General features: G+C 40.6%; 1 protein-coding gene across 1 annotated transcript; it reads left to right on the top strand.

The window, feature by feature from the left end:
* Positions 1-4,172: 4,172 nt before the first annotated feature.
* On the top strand, positions 4,173-15,449 carry PRKG2 (protein kinase cGMP-dependent 2). Its single transcript, XM_009504685.2, is given in 7 exon segments — positions 4,173-4,302; positions 4,305-4,413; positions 4,416-4,683; positions 12,404-12,570; positions 14,316-14,412; positions 14,414-14,455; positions 15,383-15,449. Coding segments are annotated over 7 exon segments (879 nt in total). The 5' UTR covers position 4,173.
* The last annotated feature ends 242 nt before the right edge of the window (positions 15,450-15,691 follow it).

Below are 15,691 nucleotides of genomic sequence, written 5' to 3'. Positions count from 1 at the left end.
GGGCATCCGCCTCCCTAACGAGCCCGGATACCGCGCCGCAGGCTCCCCGCGCCCTGCAAGCCCCTGCCTCTCCCTGGGCTGGGGACAGCCCAGCCCCGCCCTCAGCCCCTGCACCGCTGCGGCCTCTCGCCTTCCCCCCCTCGCCGCACCTCCCGGCCGCCCGTGACGGCAGCGAGCGAGGCAGGCAGAAATCAGTCTGTGAGGGCAGCCCTGTAGGACCGGGATCGAGGAGAAGGTGCGTGCGGGGACCTGGGCAGGCTGGGAGCGCGCCGCGGCTACCGAGGAGCTGCGGCCTCCCGGGGGTGATGCCGGGCTCCGGCGGGGCGGGGAACTCGGTGGTGGTGCTGGCGGTGCTAGCCCGGTAGCACTGGCACCCTGCGGCCCTGGGGTGGACCAGGTTTCTGAGGAGCACGGCCTGGCACTCGGCGCCGACTTGCGCTGAATCCCTTGAGCAGCCCGCGCCAGGTGAACAGGCGCGCAGAGGCATCCTCTTCTTCCTGGGTGAGTTCTGCGTCTGCCTGGTTACTGGCCGCATCTCTGCCAGTGGCAGGCCCTCGACAGAGCATGTAGTAAACATAGCACATGCTCGGTTTTAGCTTTTTACCTCATTACTTATGGGTAAAGATTGGTCAAACCTTGCAGTGCTGAATTACCTGTCGGTCTTTTCTTGATTCCTGCTATATACTTGGCCATGAGTGTCCTGTACTAGTAGCCAATAAAGGGCACCATATGGAAACCAGGTCTGTCAGATCCGACTGTTTATTCCATTGTACACTGGTGATTAAATGTGCATGTACAATAGGAAGACAGAAGTTCCTAATGTTTTCACTCTAGTGCAGTTGTTATATTATGAACTTTAATCATAATTTCCTTATACAGTAAATCTGTTATGTTTCTGGGTACAATCTAAATAGCAGGTTTTTCTGTGCCCTAGGGCAGCCATGCTATCCTTTTGTAAAGGTAATTTTTAAATGTCTGTGATATCCTTTTTTGAAATTGAGTGACTGCCACTGCATTTAGTAGCAGAGGCTGCTACTGTGTTATGTGTCATGACGTATTTCCTGTAATCTCAGTTTTTACTCTATATATCGTAACATTTAGTTTAGGTTGGTTGTTTTGTTTTTTAAAATATGGTTGCATGTTGAGATAAGATCTTTGCTTAAGCCATATGCAATGACACGTAAGTCCCTCTTCAGAGTTTTATGATTTGGTACCTTGAACTGCAATTTTTTTAAATTCTCCTATGCAGTACAGATTTACCTTTATTTCTGGCATACTACCCTGTTAAAGAGCTGAAGCATCAGCTGTCAAAATGCATCCAGAGAATTGGGGCAAAAGAAATATGTTATGCAAAGTCACAATAAGCAAGACAGACTTGAAAAAGACTGTATTGTGAGCTACCTTGCCAAGTATTTCGATTCTAACCCATTGAAGGCTGCAAACTGGTACAGAATTTTGCATCTGTTAAAAGTATAGTTATACTAGCCAGTAAAAGCAAATTGCTGAAGTTTCCCTATTTATTTCTTGTTGTCTGACCAGTGTACTTTGTTAGGGGCATGTTCATACCCAGTTATAATGAAATGGTAAAAGAGATTAGCTTAAGTCACATCACTTGGGGTTCAACCTGAAAAAATTATGCTTCATTCAGGAGGCACACCAATAGCTTCTTTGGACTTACTGATGACTAATCACTATAGCAATATGATTGCCTGGTTAGTGCACCAGTACTTTTATAAAACTTATTAAAAAGGCTGCTGATGAGTCCAAGGAAACAATTTCCTGTTTCATCTAAAGCAGGTATTTCCTGTGCTGTGTTCTTCTGCAATAGTTACAATTGAACAGGACTCATCAAGAGCCTGAGCAGGGGTTTCGGGAAAAAAAGCTCTATGTGGTGCTAAGGCCTGGACAATACAGCTCTAAGCTCGTTCCTTCTCTCCTAGTGGAGGTCTCCTTAGGATTGAACTAAATGAAACTGTAAATTGGCACTGTCGTTGCCCACAGATGGGATTTATAGGCAGGCATTTCTCCTCAAGAGAAATGTTCTGGGGTACAGTGGGTTAGTGATTGTTGAACACTGGACTCCCACAAGCAAGATGTTAGTTTCCCCATCTCACCCTGTGCATTTAATACAGTCTGACCTGAGCAGCAGGCACTGCTTCCTTGCTCCTCTTAAAATGTTACAATAAAATATGCCAAAGATAGTATCTGGGGAAGAAGGTGGGTCACTCACTGCAAATCTACAGAAGGCTGCTAGTTGCAGCAAGTGTGCGGAGCATAGGTGTTCTGACAGGAGTCCAACCTCTTTTTTTTTCTTTTTTTTTTTCTGGTCACTCTTCATGAGTAGGCAATGGAAAGGGGTAATTCCCCATAAAATGTAATTATTCCTTGACAGTGGTAGCTTCTGCTACACTAACAAATGTGAGCTAGTTTTAAATGATTAAGAGAGCTGCGGAAGCAGTGCCAGCTGCCTGCTCTGGATAGGAGTAAGTTAGATCTAACTCTGTGCTGTTCTGAATTTGTCATCAGCAAAAGACAGCAAGGTTGTTCAAACTTTTGGAATGATTTCTGTATGAGGAAGGACCGACTAAGCTAGGACTTGTCATTCTGGGAAAGAATTCAGGCATACATTCCTGCAGAGAGGTAGGACAGAAGTTTACAAAATGGCATAGAAACGTTAATAGAGATAAGTCTTTCTGAAGCTGGCTTTTCCTAACTTTGATATCGCTGTGTTTGTTCTGGAAGAAACAAATAAAAGGAAGTAGTTCTTCATGCAAGAAGCAGCCCTCTGCAACTCCTCGCTAGGGTGCTGCCAGCCTCTGCAGATAGGAAGTTTACAGGGGTTAGAAGGGAAATAATACAAATAGTAGGAATAGAGATCCACTGAGGATTAAATAAAGCATATCAGGCTCGGGAAATCTGAAATTTCAGATGGTATTTCAGTCAAGCAGTCTATATCCTCATCCTTTCCTGGGTATCTCCTTATGGCTATGGTTGAAGACAGTTTACAAGCTAGTCAGACCCCTGTTCTGATCAGTATGACTGTTCTTTTATGGTCATAACCCTTTAAGTTTTTTTATTATTATTAATATATATGCTTAATAATCACATCCTTTATGCCAGGCAGTTATGCACCCACTGGTTAAATTAGTCCGTGTACTGAATAATTATTCCTCAATGGGAAAGTGACCCAACTTTTTTCTTTGCTTCTAAGAATTTTCTTGCTTCAGCAGTAGAATCATAGAATGGTTTGGGTTGGAAGGGACTTTCAGAGGTCATCTCTAGTCCAACCCCATGCAGTGAGCAAGGACATCTTCAACTAGATCAGGTTGCTCAGAGCCCCATCCAACCTGACCTTGAATGTTTCTAGGGATGGGGCCTCCACAACCTAGCCGGGCAACCTGTTACAGCACTTCACCATCCTCATTGTAGAAAATTTCTTCATTATATCCCATCTGAATCTACACTCCATTAATTTAAAACCATTACCCCTTGTCCTGTCACAACAGGCCTTGTTAAAGAGACCGCCCCCATCTTTCCTCTAGTCCCCCTTTAAGTACTAAAAAGCCACAATAAGGTCTCTCCATAGCCTTCTCTTCTTCAGGCTGAACAACCCCAAATCTCTCAGCCTGTCCTTGTAGGAGAAGTGCTCCAGCCCTCAGATCAATTTTGTAGCCCTCCTGTGGACCCACTCCAACAGCTCCATGTCCTCATGCTGAGGACCCCAGAGCTGGACGCAATACTCCAGGTGGGGTCTCACCAGAGCGGAGGAGAGGGACAGAATCACCTCTCTTGACCTGCTGGCCACATTTCTTTTGATGCAGCCCAGAGTACAGTTGCACAAGCTAGAGTGCAAGCTTTTCTCATTCATGCTGTTTGTTTTGCCTCGTTAGGCTGATAAGAGCTTCTTCAACTCACAGAAAAGTAGTGGTATCAATCAAATATTTTGCTTTGTATCCACCAGTCTACCTACCTATTCTCTTTGCCTTTTACTCCTCTGACTTTCAGGACTGGAAAGGATGAAAGCAATCGACTGTATTTACTATAGTTGCATATCTCAAAATCAGCTGCCAGTTAAATACTAAATTCATTATTTACTCCTCCATATTTTTTTCTTCTTCTTGGGGAATGAAATAAAACCGCAAATTTATTTTTTCACCTAGGTCTCTGGACAAAATGGGGAATGGATCAGTGAAACCCAAGCATCTGAGGCAGCTGGATAGACATGTAGCAAACCCCTCTAATGGCTGCGCTGGCAACCATAAGTTTTTGAAGGACCCAGGTCTACGTATCAATGTGATCAATGGCAAGCTGATGTTCTTTGTGGCAGGGTGCCTGTAGTGGAAAAGGAGCTGAAGATAAAAGATCAAGAGTTGCAAGAGGGTCAAAATCATGTTGCTGAGCTTCAGGAACAGTTGTTATGCAGACTAAGGTCATAGCAGAACTCACTAAGGAACTTCAGAGCAAGTGTGTACAGTTGAACAAGCTACAGGATGTTGTTAGCACTCAAGGAGAGCACTTTCTTCAGCCTTCTCCATTTAAAGTGGCTTCAAGGATTCAAATCTCTGCTGATAGGAAGAGAGGAGCCAAGGAAGGTGTATCTGCTGAGCCAACAACACGGCTGTATGATTTGAACAGGCAAGCTCTGTTTTCCTTAGGAACAGGAAGAGTCCAAAAGGATTCCAGGTGAGCATATTTCAGGAGGATTATATGCTTGTGTCACAAGGATATTACGTTTATCACAGTGATAGCCACTCCTCATGATAAATCAAGATTAAAGTATCTTTTTTGTATAGGCTTTGTCACTGTGGTAGTTAAATGCTGATTGTGTTTGTGTGTATCTGTGCCCCACAGACTTCAGCTGAAGAGTGGTGGGTAGCCTCTGTATTTAGTTGAGAAGACTCTTATAGTCTTTGGGATTTATCTTTACTGCCAGCTAAGCAGAACCTAAGCCTCTTCTCGGGTCTAGGTTTGCCTAGTGCTTGCAGCTTAAGCTATACTCTGGAGCAGTGATGAGCAGAAGGCTGGATGCCTTCACATGGTTTCAGGTGCTTATTCCTATAGCACAGGTGGCTTGGAAAGGAGCAAGTGGCCTCAGCTCTCCCAAATGCATTATGAACACTTGATTCTGAGCTATGTACAAAGTTTGTCAGCCCACTTTGAACTCAGTCTGATGCGAAATATAATGAAATGCTTTGTATGGTGTGATTATCCTCTTAGCAGCTTCTTCCTGCCCTCCAGCTTCTGACAGTCGTGGTGTAGGAACCTAATTTTACTTGTTCCTCTTTGAATCCAATTATACTTCTAGCCTCTGCAAGACCCAGAAATGTCACAGCTGACCTTGTGGACAGAGGTATCAGGCTGGTATCCTTAACCATACCTTAGACCCTCTTTTACCTTGGAGTGTAGACATAACCTGACTATCTGTTTTAACATGATGGTAGTCAGAATCTATCTGGACTTCAGCCAGCAGCTTAGGCGCCTCAGATTTGTGGGGACCTTTATTATTCTGTTAAGAATTCATGGCACATGTGAGTCTATACTGTAGGAGACCTGAGAGTTACCAGGCTTGATTTCTTGTCCATCATGTCCAGCATTGCACATTAAAGGCTGTCTTGTGAACAAGAAAGGCTGCCTTATTGTGAAATAAGGAGCTGAAATTTTTGGTTAAAAGTATTTTTCCAGAGTAAGGGAACTGTATTGACATTTTATCACAAGTACCTGTGCAGTTTAAATAATTGTTTGTTTTAGGAATGTTCTTTTTGTAATTACATGTCTTCTCCTTGGCATGATCCTTGTACTGCAGTCCACCAGATGGTTTTCTAGGGTGCTTTCAGACACAGAATTGTGGCAGCATTGAGGAGTTCTGCAAAGATAAGAGCCAGCTGATTAGCTAAGTGCAGCACAGATTTTGCTGTTCAGAACAAATCCAAATATTGCAGTTTAAGTAATCTAAGTGTAATGCTGATGATGTGACAGAAACAGAGCTAGAGCTTTTCCATGTTGATTCAGTGGCTCAGCACTTCTAAAAACTTTTTTTTTCTTGTATTTCATTTATTTTCTTGTCTTTCTAAAAGATTTAGCATTACATAATAGCATTAAGGTGCAGTTGTCTTCTTTTTCCCTCATTTCATCTCTTACAATCTGGTTCAGAGATTGTCATTGTTATTGCTAAGGCTCCATAGATTCATAACAATTTAGAACATACCATTCCTAAATTTATTCTGATATTTACTTCTCTGGAAACAACTGACTGCATAAGTATGCACAGCATTGGCAGTAAGAGCACACCATCCTCCCCTCTCCTCCCCACCATTCCCAGCTTTTCTATGATTTTATTTGTACCTTTGTTTTCTTCTCTTCAGTACTTGCACATTCTTGAATTTTCATTTATATTCTTGTCTTTCATGATGGCTATTAAACTTGGATTTCTCTGCTAATTATTGTCTTTAGAGTAAGTAATCTGAAAGTGGAACTCATCATTTGATTATCTAGTGCTAGGACGTGTACCAACTTGGGCAGAGCAATTAGCATTAGAGAGTTTGCCATGCGTTTTATACAAAAAAAAAGTTGCTCCTCAAGCTTCACTGCAAAACTAAAAATTATTTTGGACATGCAATCAAATCTTCAACTTTTAGTACTAAGATATTAATTTAACCTAAATGTAAATGTATGAGTTTTAACTGACTAAAGAGCTCCATTTCCCCCATCCTTTCTTCCGTCATCTTACAAATGATGTCTTGAATAGTAAATCATCAGAAGGGCTAGAATTCTTAATTCTAGGAAAAGCGATTTCTAGAGTATTCCAGACATTAAAAATTTATCTTAGAATATTAAACTTACCTTCAACTTCATATTTTACCCAGTGTTTTTAGACTTAATTTTCTGCAATTAACCATTTTCCAGCTTTACCTCTTGGTAGGAAATAAAGTGGCAGTCTTCCCGTGTTTTACATATAGGGCCAAGAACATGGTCCAGTAGTCAGGTAGACAATTAAATAGTGGAATATGGTCTTGTATTATTGGCATTACAGCAGGTGGTGTTTTAAAATGTTGTCTTTGGAATTTTTTAGTGATGTTTTGTATTAATGTTCTTTTTAGCCTAAGTAGTCACATAAAAGACAGGTCAGACTAATTTTGGTTTTATATAGAGTTTAAACCATCTCCAAGAGTTCATGTCTTTGAACCTTTGAGTAAGGTTCTGAAACTTAAATCTGTCTTATTAATGGGTACTTGTCATCTGCTTTGCAGTGACTTTGTTCAAATGTCTTAGGCTTTGAAAGACTAGACATCTTGGACTACAGTACAGAAGGTATGGGTGACTTGAGTTAATACATATGCAAGACACTAATGAAACCTCAATTCCTGTGGCATAATCCATTTTAAAAAATCTTGAAGATCATAGACAAAGTATTTGTCATTTGCAAGTTAACATTTTTTTTCCTGTCACAGCCGGCTTAACGCTAGACATTGCTCTGTGACAACTCTTAGACCTGGACAGAATGATTTTCTAAATTATCCTTGCAGAAAATGTATTTTATAAACCAGCATAGATTATAGTCACAGAGGGAAGAATTTATTCTTTCTCCAACAAATCAAGTAATAGTAAAGGATCCTGCTCAGACTTCTGGTGTGGGGGCAGATATATCTTTTGATGTGACAGTGGCCAAAGTATCATTTGATCTTCCAAATACTTTGGAAGCAAACAGGTGCAAAAAACCCCACCACTAAACTGCTTCAGGCATAGCACTATTATGCCTCTCACTTAGATAAGCCTGTGATACACATGCACTTGTTTATGCCACCATCACCTTGCTATTGAGACAACCAAATACTGGAACGTGCAAACGTTTGTTTTCCTTATCTGGGCTGTAAATACTGTAGTAGGTCAAAATCAGACAGTTGGCATACATGTAAGGACAAAGTCTAACGTTCACTGTCTACTGAATTCTGTATAGTGTAATTAAAAAATACTGATCCTTTAGCTTAACAGTGTCTATGGAAGTGTTTAGAGTTTCTGATATAAGTAGCTGCCTCCCCTTTACAGAGAAAGGACATAATGCAACCCCACTTTTGCATAAGACAATTGCACAGTGTTGCTACAGAGTTGTGAAAGGAGCTATTTCAGAAGGAAGAGAAGCTCCATGCTACATTCTTGAATTTGCATTGAGGCCAGAGTATTACCATTCCATTTTAGAAATATTTGTAAAAGAAATGGGACAATTTTATGCTATTCATTTAGCAGGGTTTTAAGTGCAATACTTGTTTGGAGTATCTCAGCATGAATGATTTTAATGAAAGTTTTAGAAGCTTTCAATAGTTCTTGATCTATCCTGTATGAGTGGATGTTTTCTCATGTATATATTTAATCTCTTGAGCTAGTTGGATAAATCCATCTCAGCTTCCAAAAATATGAGTTTTTCCTTAACGGAAGTTTAAGCATTGAAAATTTAACTAAAGCCTAAAGATTTTAGAGTTTGAACACGGTATATAAAAGCAGGTCTCTCAAAAAAGTCTTTCAAGTGGAGAATTTTTTAATCTCTTATCCTTTGCCTTGTTAAGAATCTAGGTGTGTCAATACCTGTAGGACTTGGTTCTCCATTTTTCTGTGTCCTTCCAGAGCATGCTATCACCATCAGCAGCATTTAAGCTGCCTATATAAAGTCCCTTCCCAATAATGGGCTCAGGATCATGACGCAGTTCTGTTATCAGCCATTATTGGCTGGGGAAGAACTATCTTGACATTGATGTGTTTTACCAGTCAATGCCAGCAGATAACCAAAAATCTCTCATTAGTAGCAGAAAGGTATATTAAAAGAAAGCATTGCTCTGCGAAGTATATGTTGTAGCCTTGTACTTGTGAGATGATACCTATCGTATGATGGGAATAAATTCCCAATCCTGTTTCCGAAAAGCCCTTCTTAGAGTGTCAAGTGCTATTTATAGCACTTGACTGGGAATGTACTGAAAGGGACAGAGGGAACATTTCCACAAAAGCTGACAGCAGGGAGGAGAACAAAGGCTGGAGAAGTATGCTATGGCAAAGCTGGCTCCAGTCAGTGAAGAAAAGTCCTACTAGCAGCATGACCAAGAAATACCTTAACACCGGAAGAGTTGTGTGGAGCTGTGCACCCCCTTTCAGTAGTATTCATCAGGACAGTGACTGGCATGAGTATGGGATTAAATGTCTTCTGTCCTTTCAGGACACCTAGTTATTTCCAGCAGCAGTTCTCAGAAGTGGAGCAGGTATAAGAGAAGCTGAGGAAAACAAGGGAGAGAAAACTGTTGGATAGGTACTGTGCTGGATGCCCATGAAACGAGCAAGCAACACATATGAGAACCTGAGCCGTGTTTATGATACTTGTGTCCTTTGCTCAGTGGCCACCTGTGCTTTCTGAAAACAGCATAGCCTCCTATTCTGTAGTTCTGGAAGCTTTAGTGCTTATTTTAAGTATCAGTTTATGACCCATGACTGTATTTTATTGCAATATTGCATGCATGATGCAGGCCAGGGTCAATTAAATAAGCAAGGTGGGTTTTTTTACCAGAAAACTAAGTTAGAGCTTATAGTCTAATAACCCTGTTGCTTTCAGCAGCAGCTAAGTTATAATCTCTACTTCTAGACACAATCCTCACCATAGCTACTTGATTTTATTTTTCTTGCCTCATCTCACTACCATTACTTATTTTCAGTCATTATATGGCTAATAACACTGTAAGTCTACTTACTTGCCTTAACTGATTGTTCATTCCTGGACTTTCCTCAGGAGATTTGCCTACATAACCTAGTTTTGATGATAACCTTGCATCATTTTATGAATATAAGCAAGAGCGGGCCTTAAATGCCTCGGAAAGCTGTTAGGGTGCTTATTTTGTCATGCCGCTTCCTTACACATGCACATTAGGAACATGGGGACTTAAAGGTAGAATTTATCTTTTACTTCAGCAGTAAAGGAAAACTACTCAGTAGGTCCATAAAAGCACCATCAGTGCAGCAGTTGTTTAATTGCATTCATTTCTGGTACATTCAAGGTACTGCTTTACAGTAAGCCCTTGACCCAGAACATAGGCAAGTCAACCAGACCTCAAAGATTGCCCAGTATGTACATATAGCCAGCTTTGTCTCTGTTGGTTAGTCATTATTAGTGGATTCATCTACTGTTGATTTTTCCATGTTTCCTTCTTCCTAAAATCCAACCACTGGGTTCTTCCACCAGCAGCTCAAATAGATTGTTCTTGTGTTTACCACTCACCCATTTATATATTTACTACTGCAGGAAATGATGCAGAGGCTCTGCCTCAGGGAGCAGCAAGAATAGGATTGCTTCACAAGAGTAGATGACTACCATACAGACAATGCCCTCACTAACGAGGGTACCATCCCACAAGGTCTGGACAGGGTAGGCAGAGCTGGGTAGTGATAAGTGTTGTCTGAAAAACTGATTCATCTCCCAGTGTACAATGAGTCAATATAATCACACAGTCAAGGGGGACATTGCTTATTTATTTCAGGGTTGCACAAGCTTGGGTGCTATGTGGTTTCCCACAAACCAAGCACACCGGATCAAAATTGCAGTAGGTATTTATACAGTTAAATGTGTTAGTAACACACCCCGCAGCTAGTCATTGGTTAGTTTCTTTCTCACTTCATCTTAAAGTACAGCTCCTCTTAAATTTACTGTGCATGCTCAGAGAGTAAGAGGCTTGTTTAAGGAGGGGGATTTCTGGCCTGTGGGTGTGATTTTTAGTATTATAATGACGATAGTTCACCCAAAGGACACTTAGTTCTTACCAAGCTGGCATCATACATAAAATATCCTGATTAGTTGTTCTCTTTAAGGTCTAATTGCTCCACAGTGTCCTTGGTTAAAGGATACTGACTTTGTCTGAGGCAAGAGTTTTCCCTTTTATCAGTGTCTCAGTCCTTCTCCAAGGGTACTGAATGTCTGTTCTTCTAATTAAAGATGGTTTAGTGTCCTTTAGTTTTAACGTATGCAAAGAACATCTTTACCTAATACAACGTTAGCTAAGTTTTTTCAACAACAGGGTTCACCAGGAGTCCCACAGAAGAAGAGATCAATCACATTCAACCTCTAACCAAGAGGAAGAAACAAAATACTTACAATATTGGGCCAATACCCATCCAGAAGACAAAACCAAAATCCAGTTATTTCTATAACATAGCTCAGGCAAGAACTGAATGCCCAGACTTAAATAGAGTATGCAGGCCAATGGGCAGAGGATGCATGGGTGGTGGTCCCAAGTGATGCTGATCAGGGTAGTGTTGTGTTATATTTTTCTTCTGATCATACCCTAAAAATTCCTAAATCAGTAAAGGAAAGGACCTGCTTTGGGAAGATTCTCTCATGTCTGGCATTTTTAACGAGATAGAGTGTATTTGGCATCTCACATGAGCAGACTACTACAGGGTTTTTATTCAGGTAAGAGCACTTATGCTGTTTGTTGTCATCTGTGCAAAGGAAGTGGGCACAGCAGAGGTAGGAGAAGTTTTGCAGGGAGGTCAAAGGTCAGTGCAGGAGGGATCAACACTAACCCTCCACCTCCACACACACCTCTCCTGGACCCTGGACTTATTTTGTGAACTTTGGGATAATGATCACTAGGTACTTTGCAAGCCTACCTTGAGATCATGCCCTAATGATAAATTTGCTTAGTAGCTATGAACAGGGAGTGCTACAGGATCAATGTTGTTTTGCAGGTGCAAGGGAAGTTCTCTCTAGTAATTTTTTAAAATCACATTCATTTACAGCTTGCTTTGTTTTTCCCTACACTTCTAACATTCTCGTAAGAAACAGAAACATCTGTTAAACATGTTTTGGTATACTTTTCTTTCTTGCGTCTTTCCTTACCACAAAGGAGAAACCCTGATGAGGTCTTAGTACCATCAGTGTTGACTTTAACATTTTTACTATTATCAGTGTTATGTTTTTGCTGGATATTAGAAAAAAAATGTATTAGAATGTTAGAAAAGTGGACCTGATTTTATAACAAGTTGCCATTCCTGTACAGCCAGTTGTATGTGAAGACATACCTTTCCCATTTCTTTCCTTCACATAGACACGGCAATATACCTTAGTCATGCAATGGGGAAAGAATATGGTGAGAAACAGTGCAACACTTTCTGGGGAGCATGTCTTCTACTGGGAGCCTTTTGACATCTAACCTGATGCTTCCTGCAAGCAGGGTCACACAGGAGGAGAAAGGCCATAGTGTGGCACAGCTAGCGGCATGCACATTAATTGCAAGGATTGTAACACACACCAGTGGTACTGGTCATGTAAGGGTTAGAAATGAGACAAAACATCTTAAAGGGAATGAATGCCTTGTGAATAATATACCCCAAGCATGCTGGATCTTTTAAACTTTGGGTTTTTGTTTGAAACCAGTGAGAAGAATTTTATTACAGATGCCCTGAAGAAAAATCAGTTCTTGAAGTGACTGGAGCCTAACCAGATCCGAGTTATGGTGGAATGTATATATGAAAGGACTTTCCAGCAAGGGAGCTATAGCATCAGACAGGGAGAGCCGGGCAATCACATTTTTGTGCTCAAAGGTGAATACTGCTTCCTCATACAACACACCCAAGTGCAAGAAACAGGAAAGTAATTTAGAAGTCTTCGCAGGAAACCACAGTGATGGAGTTTGTGCTCTTAAATCGTTTATGCTGGCACTGCTGAGGAGAAAAAAATTTTATCTGTGACTTTTATGAAACAGAGTGAGAGCAACAAAAAGCACCTTAGAAACTTCAATCTTGATTTAATGCTATTTTGTGACCTCTTTCATTTCTGAAAGCCTAGAGACAATAAAATCCTTTCTGTTGTAGGTACAGTCAACCCTTTCTTCTCCAAAGGAAGAGCAGGTATAATTTAAAATACAGAAAACTTCTCAGTGGTGAAGCCTTTTCTGAAATAAACTTATTTTTCAACATTTTTGTGAGCTTAAACCAGTTTTCTGTGTTTGGGAAACTGAGAGATGAGGTCTGAGCTACTGTTCTCAAAGCTTATAGTTGTTTTGGTCTTATTTTTTTAAAAAACCAGCTGCTTGTTTTTTCTGGGGGAAAAAACCCATCAAAACAAAAAATAAGCTTTAGGATAAGAAGACCTTCCTAAAATAATACCAGCAGGTCTGAAGTAATCTCACTGCAGTCGTCTGTGCTGACTGTGACCATGCTTACACTCAAATCTCAAATTACAGATCAGCCATAGTGGAGCCCAGTTGTAACACCTGAAAGTTGCTCCTCACAGCAATACTCTCTTTCATCATCTCACCATAAAAAAAAAATATCAGTATTTGTTATTGATCTTTTTTTATTATTGATACTTCTTCAATTCTGCACCACTAGAAGGCCTAGAGGCTCATTTTAATTAAGAGTTCATGCTGTAAGAAGTATGTTCTGTTGAGGCAGGAATGTTTAAGCCAGGAGCATACTGGTATATGTTGGAAAGCACATCATTTGTCTTCTGGCTTCATATGGAGAGGTTAATTTGAAAAAGTGATGGTAGCTGTGTTAGGATGATATAGGTGATGCAGGGAGAAAGAGGAGGTAGGATTTTTGATGGGGTAGTCATATTCCTGCTAGACAAAATTATAACATATTGAAAAACAGGTGTATGAGAAGGAAGTTGTGCACCTGGAAATTTTTCTGGCACATTACACTTTTCTGTGGAGTCTTGAGAGAAAAGGGCCAAACTTTCAGAACATCTTTAAGGGAAGGGTTTTTTGGGCTATAACCTGTGAAGAAATTCAGACTTTCTTTACTTTTGCTAGGTTTGGAGAAGACTCAAGGATAATTTCTTAAAGGAAGATAAAATGTGCTTTTCATTTTTCTGCCCTCTCCTTTGCATTCTGCACATATCTATGTATGTTCATACACGTATGAACAGACAAGCCTCGTGTAATTTCTCCTGTGATCACTATTTTAAGACTTGTTTGTCTACACTGCACTAGGCTATCTGCACCAGTCCTGGCTGTTTTGTTGTAGCAAAGGTTTATCCCATAAGGATTTAGAATGGCCCTTTTCCATGCTTTCTTGGTGTTGAAAAGTTTCTCTCAGCTTTCCCTCTCTTCCAGAGCAGATTTGTAGATTAGCAATACATTTAAAAAAAAATCTACATATGACCATGCATTTTCCCTGGTACCTACAGGTAACTTCTCAAGTTCAAAACTTTGTAATATCTTATACAGAGTGAAAGGCTGAAGGTTGTAAAACTAGGCAGGTGGGGGGTTTTCCATATTCTCAAATATTTGCTTTAATGAGAAATGTCCACATCTGCTTTTGCCAGCCGTTCCATTTATCAGTGTTACTTTCTTTTTCTAGTCCACCATTCTCTGGGGCTGGTCAAATGATGACATATGGTTTAATTCTCAAAGGCATTGAAAAGCTGGATTTTCCTAAAAATAACAGGTCACTCTGCAGATTTGATCCGCAGACTCTGCAGGTGGGACGGGCAGTTTGTGGCAGAACTTGGGTGTAGATTGAGCTATTTAAGATCCAGACTAGAGTGTTGAATTCCTGACAACTTCATTTAAAATTGTTATATAGCATGGTCTGTTCTGATTATATTCAGTACTCATGCGTGCCTCTGAGTGTGTGTCAAACCTCTTAGTCTGCAGAGGTATCATCTACAAATGCAGGCTCTAGGCTTTCTCTGTAGCTGTGATTTTTTTCTGAAACACATCCTAGGAAGAATTTATTAAAGATGGGCTGAGGAAAGAGCTAAAGAATTAAATTTTATTATCAAGCGCAGTTTTTTTAAAAAATGCCTCCAAAATTACTTAGGCATATAGCTCCTACAGAAAGTGTAGGGCACTTAAAGACTGACTTAAGCCCACTTGAAAATGTACAGCAAGCTGGTATTTCAAAAGGGCCAGCATTAGTGCAGCAGAAGCATTAGAAGCATTAGTGCATGCGCAACCTGTGGCTGGTGACACTGCTGACTTTGAGCTCCCAGCTCCAGTGGAATTTCATCCATGGCACTAGGAACAGCATACACTGTGTGCACCAGGATTGAAAGGATCTTTGTAGCTGCAAATTTTGGTCTGCCTCCTTTTGTAATTCATGACCAGACCTGCTGGCCAAGAAAAAAAGGTGTACAACTAAAATTCAACCAGTTGGCTTCCCTCTGCTGCTTCTCACAAAGGAGTGACACTGTTTTGGCTTCCTGGAAGGTCTCTCTATCCTCAGAAGAAAGGAGGAGTGAGCAACACCTCATTATGTCTCCTTATGAGACAGCATGTTGTATGCAAGCTCCATCCCTGTGTAACTGTTAAATGCAAACAGTTAGGACCTATAAATGCTCTTTTAAAAAAAAAAGAGTAGAAAGAATATTTCTTTAAAATTCTTTTTCTTTTTTTTTTTTTTTAAGGCAAAACCCTACAGAAAGATTAGGCAATCTGAGGAATGGAATTAATAACACCAAGAAGCACAGGTAAGTGAAAGAGACTGCCAAGAAGAAAATTTGGCTTCTAATTTGAAAATATTTTTAATATTTTAGAACCCAGTCCGGTAAACCCATAAAGCTCCAGGCACTTCCAGGCAGATTGCATAAGAAAGATCTCTGTTGCTACTGAGTATATTTCAACTACAGCAAGCAACGGTATAAACATAAATCCTGAGCATGAGCATGAATCCTCAGATCTAGAAACATCTGGTTGTTTACTGGTTTTGTTGCAGG

This window comes from Phalacrocorax carbo, chromosome 4 (assembly GCF_963921805.1).
Source record: "Phalacrocorax carbo chromosome 4, bPhaCar2.1, whole genome shotgun sequence".
Lineage (NCBI taxonomy): Eukaryota > Metazoa > Chordata > Aves > Suliformes > Phalacrocoracidae > Phalacrocorax > Phalacrocorax carbo.
The sequence above is the reverse complement of the archived record's forward strand: the minus strand, read 5'-3'. Positions and strand labels throughout refer to the sequence as shown.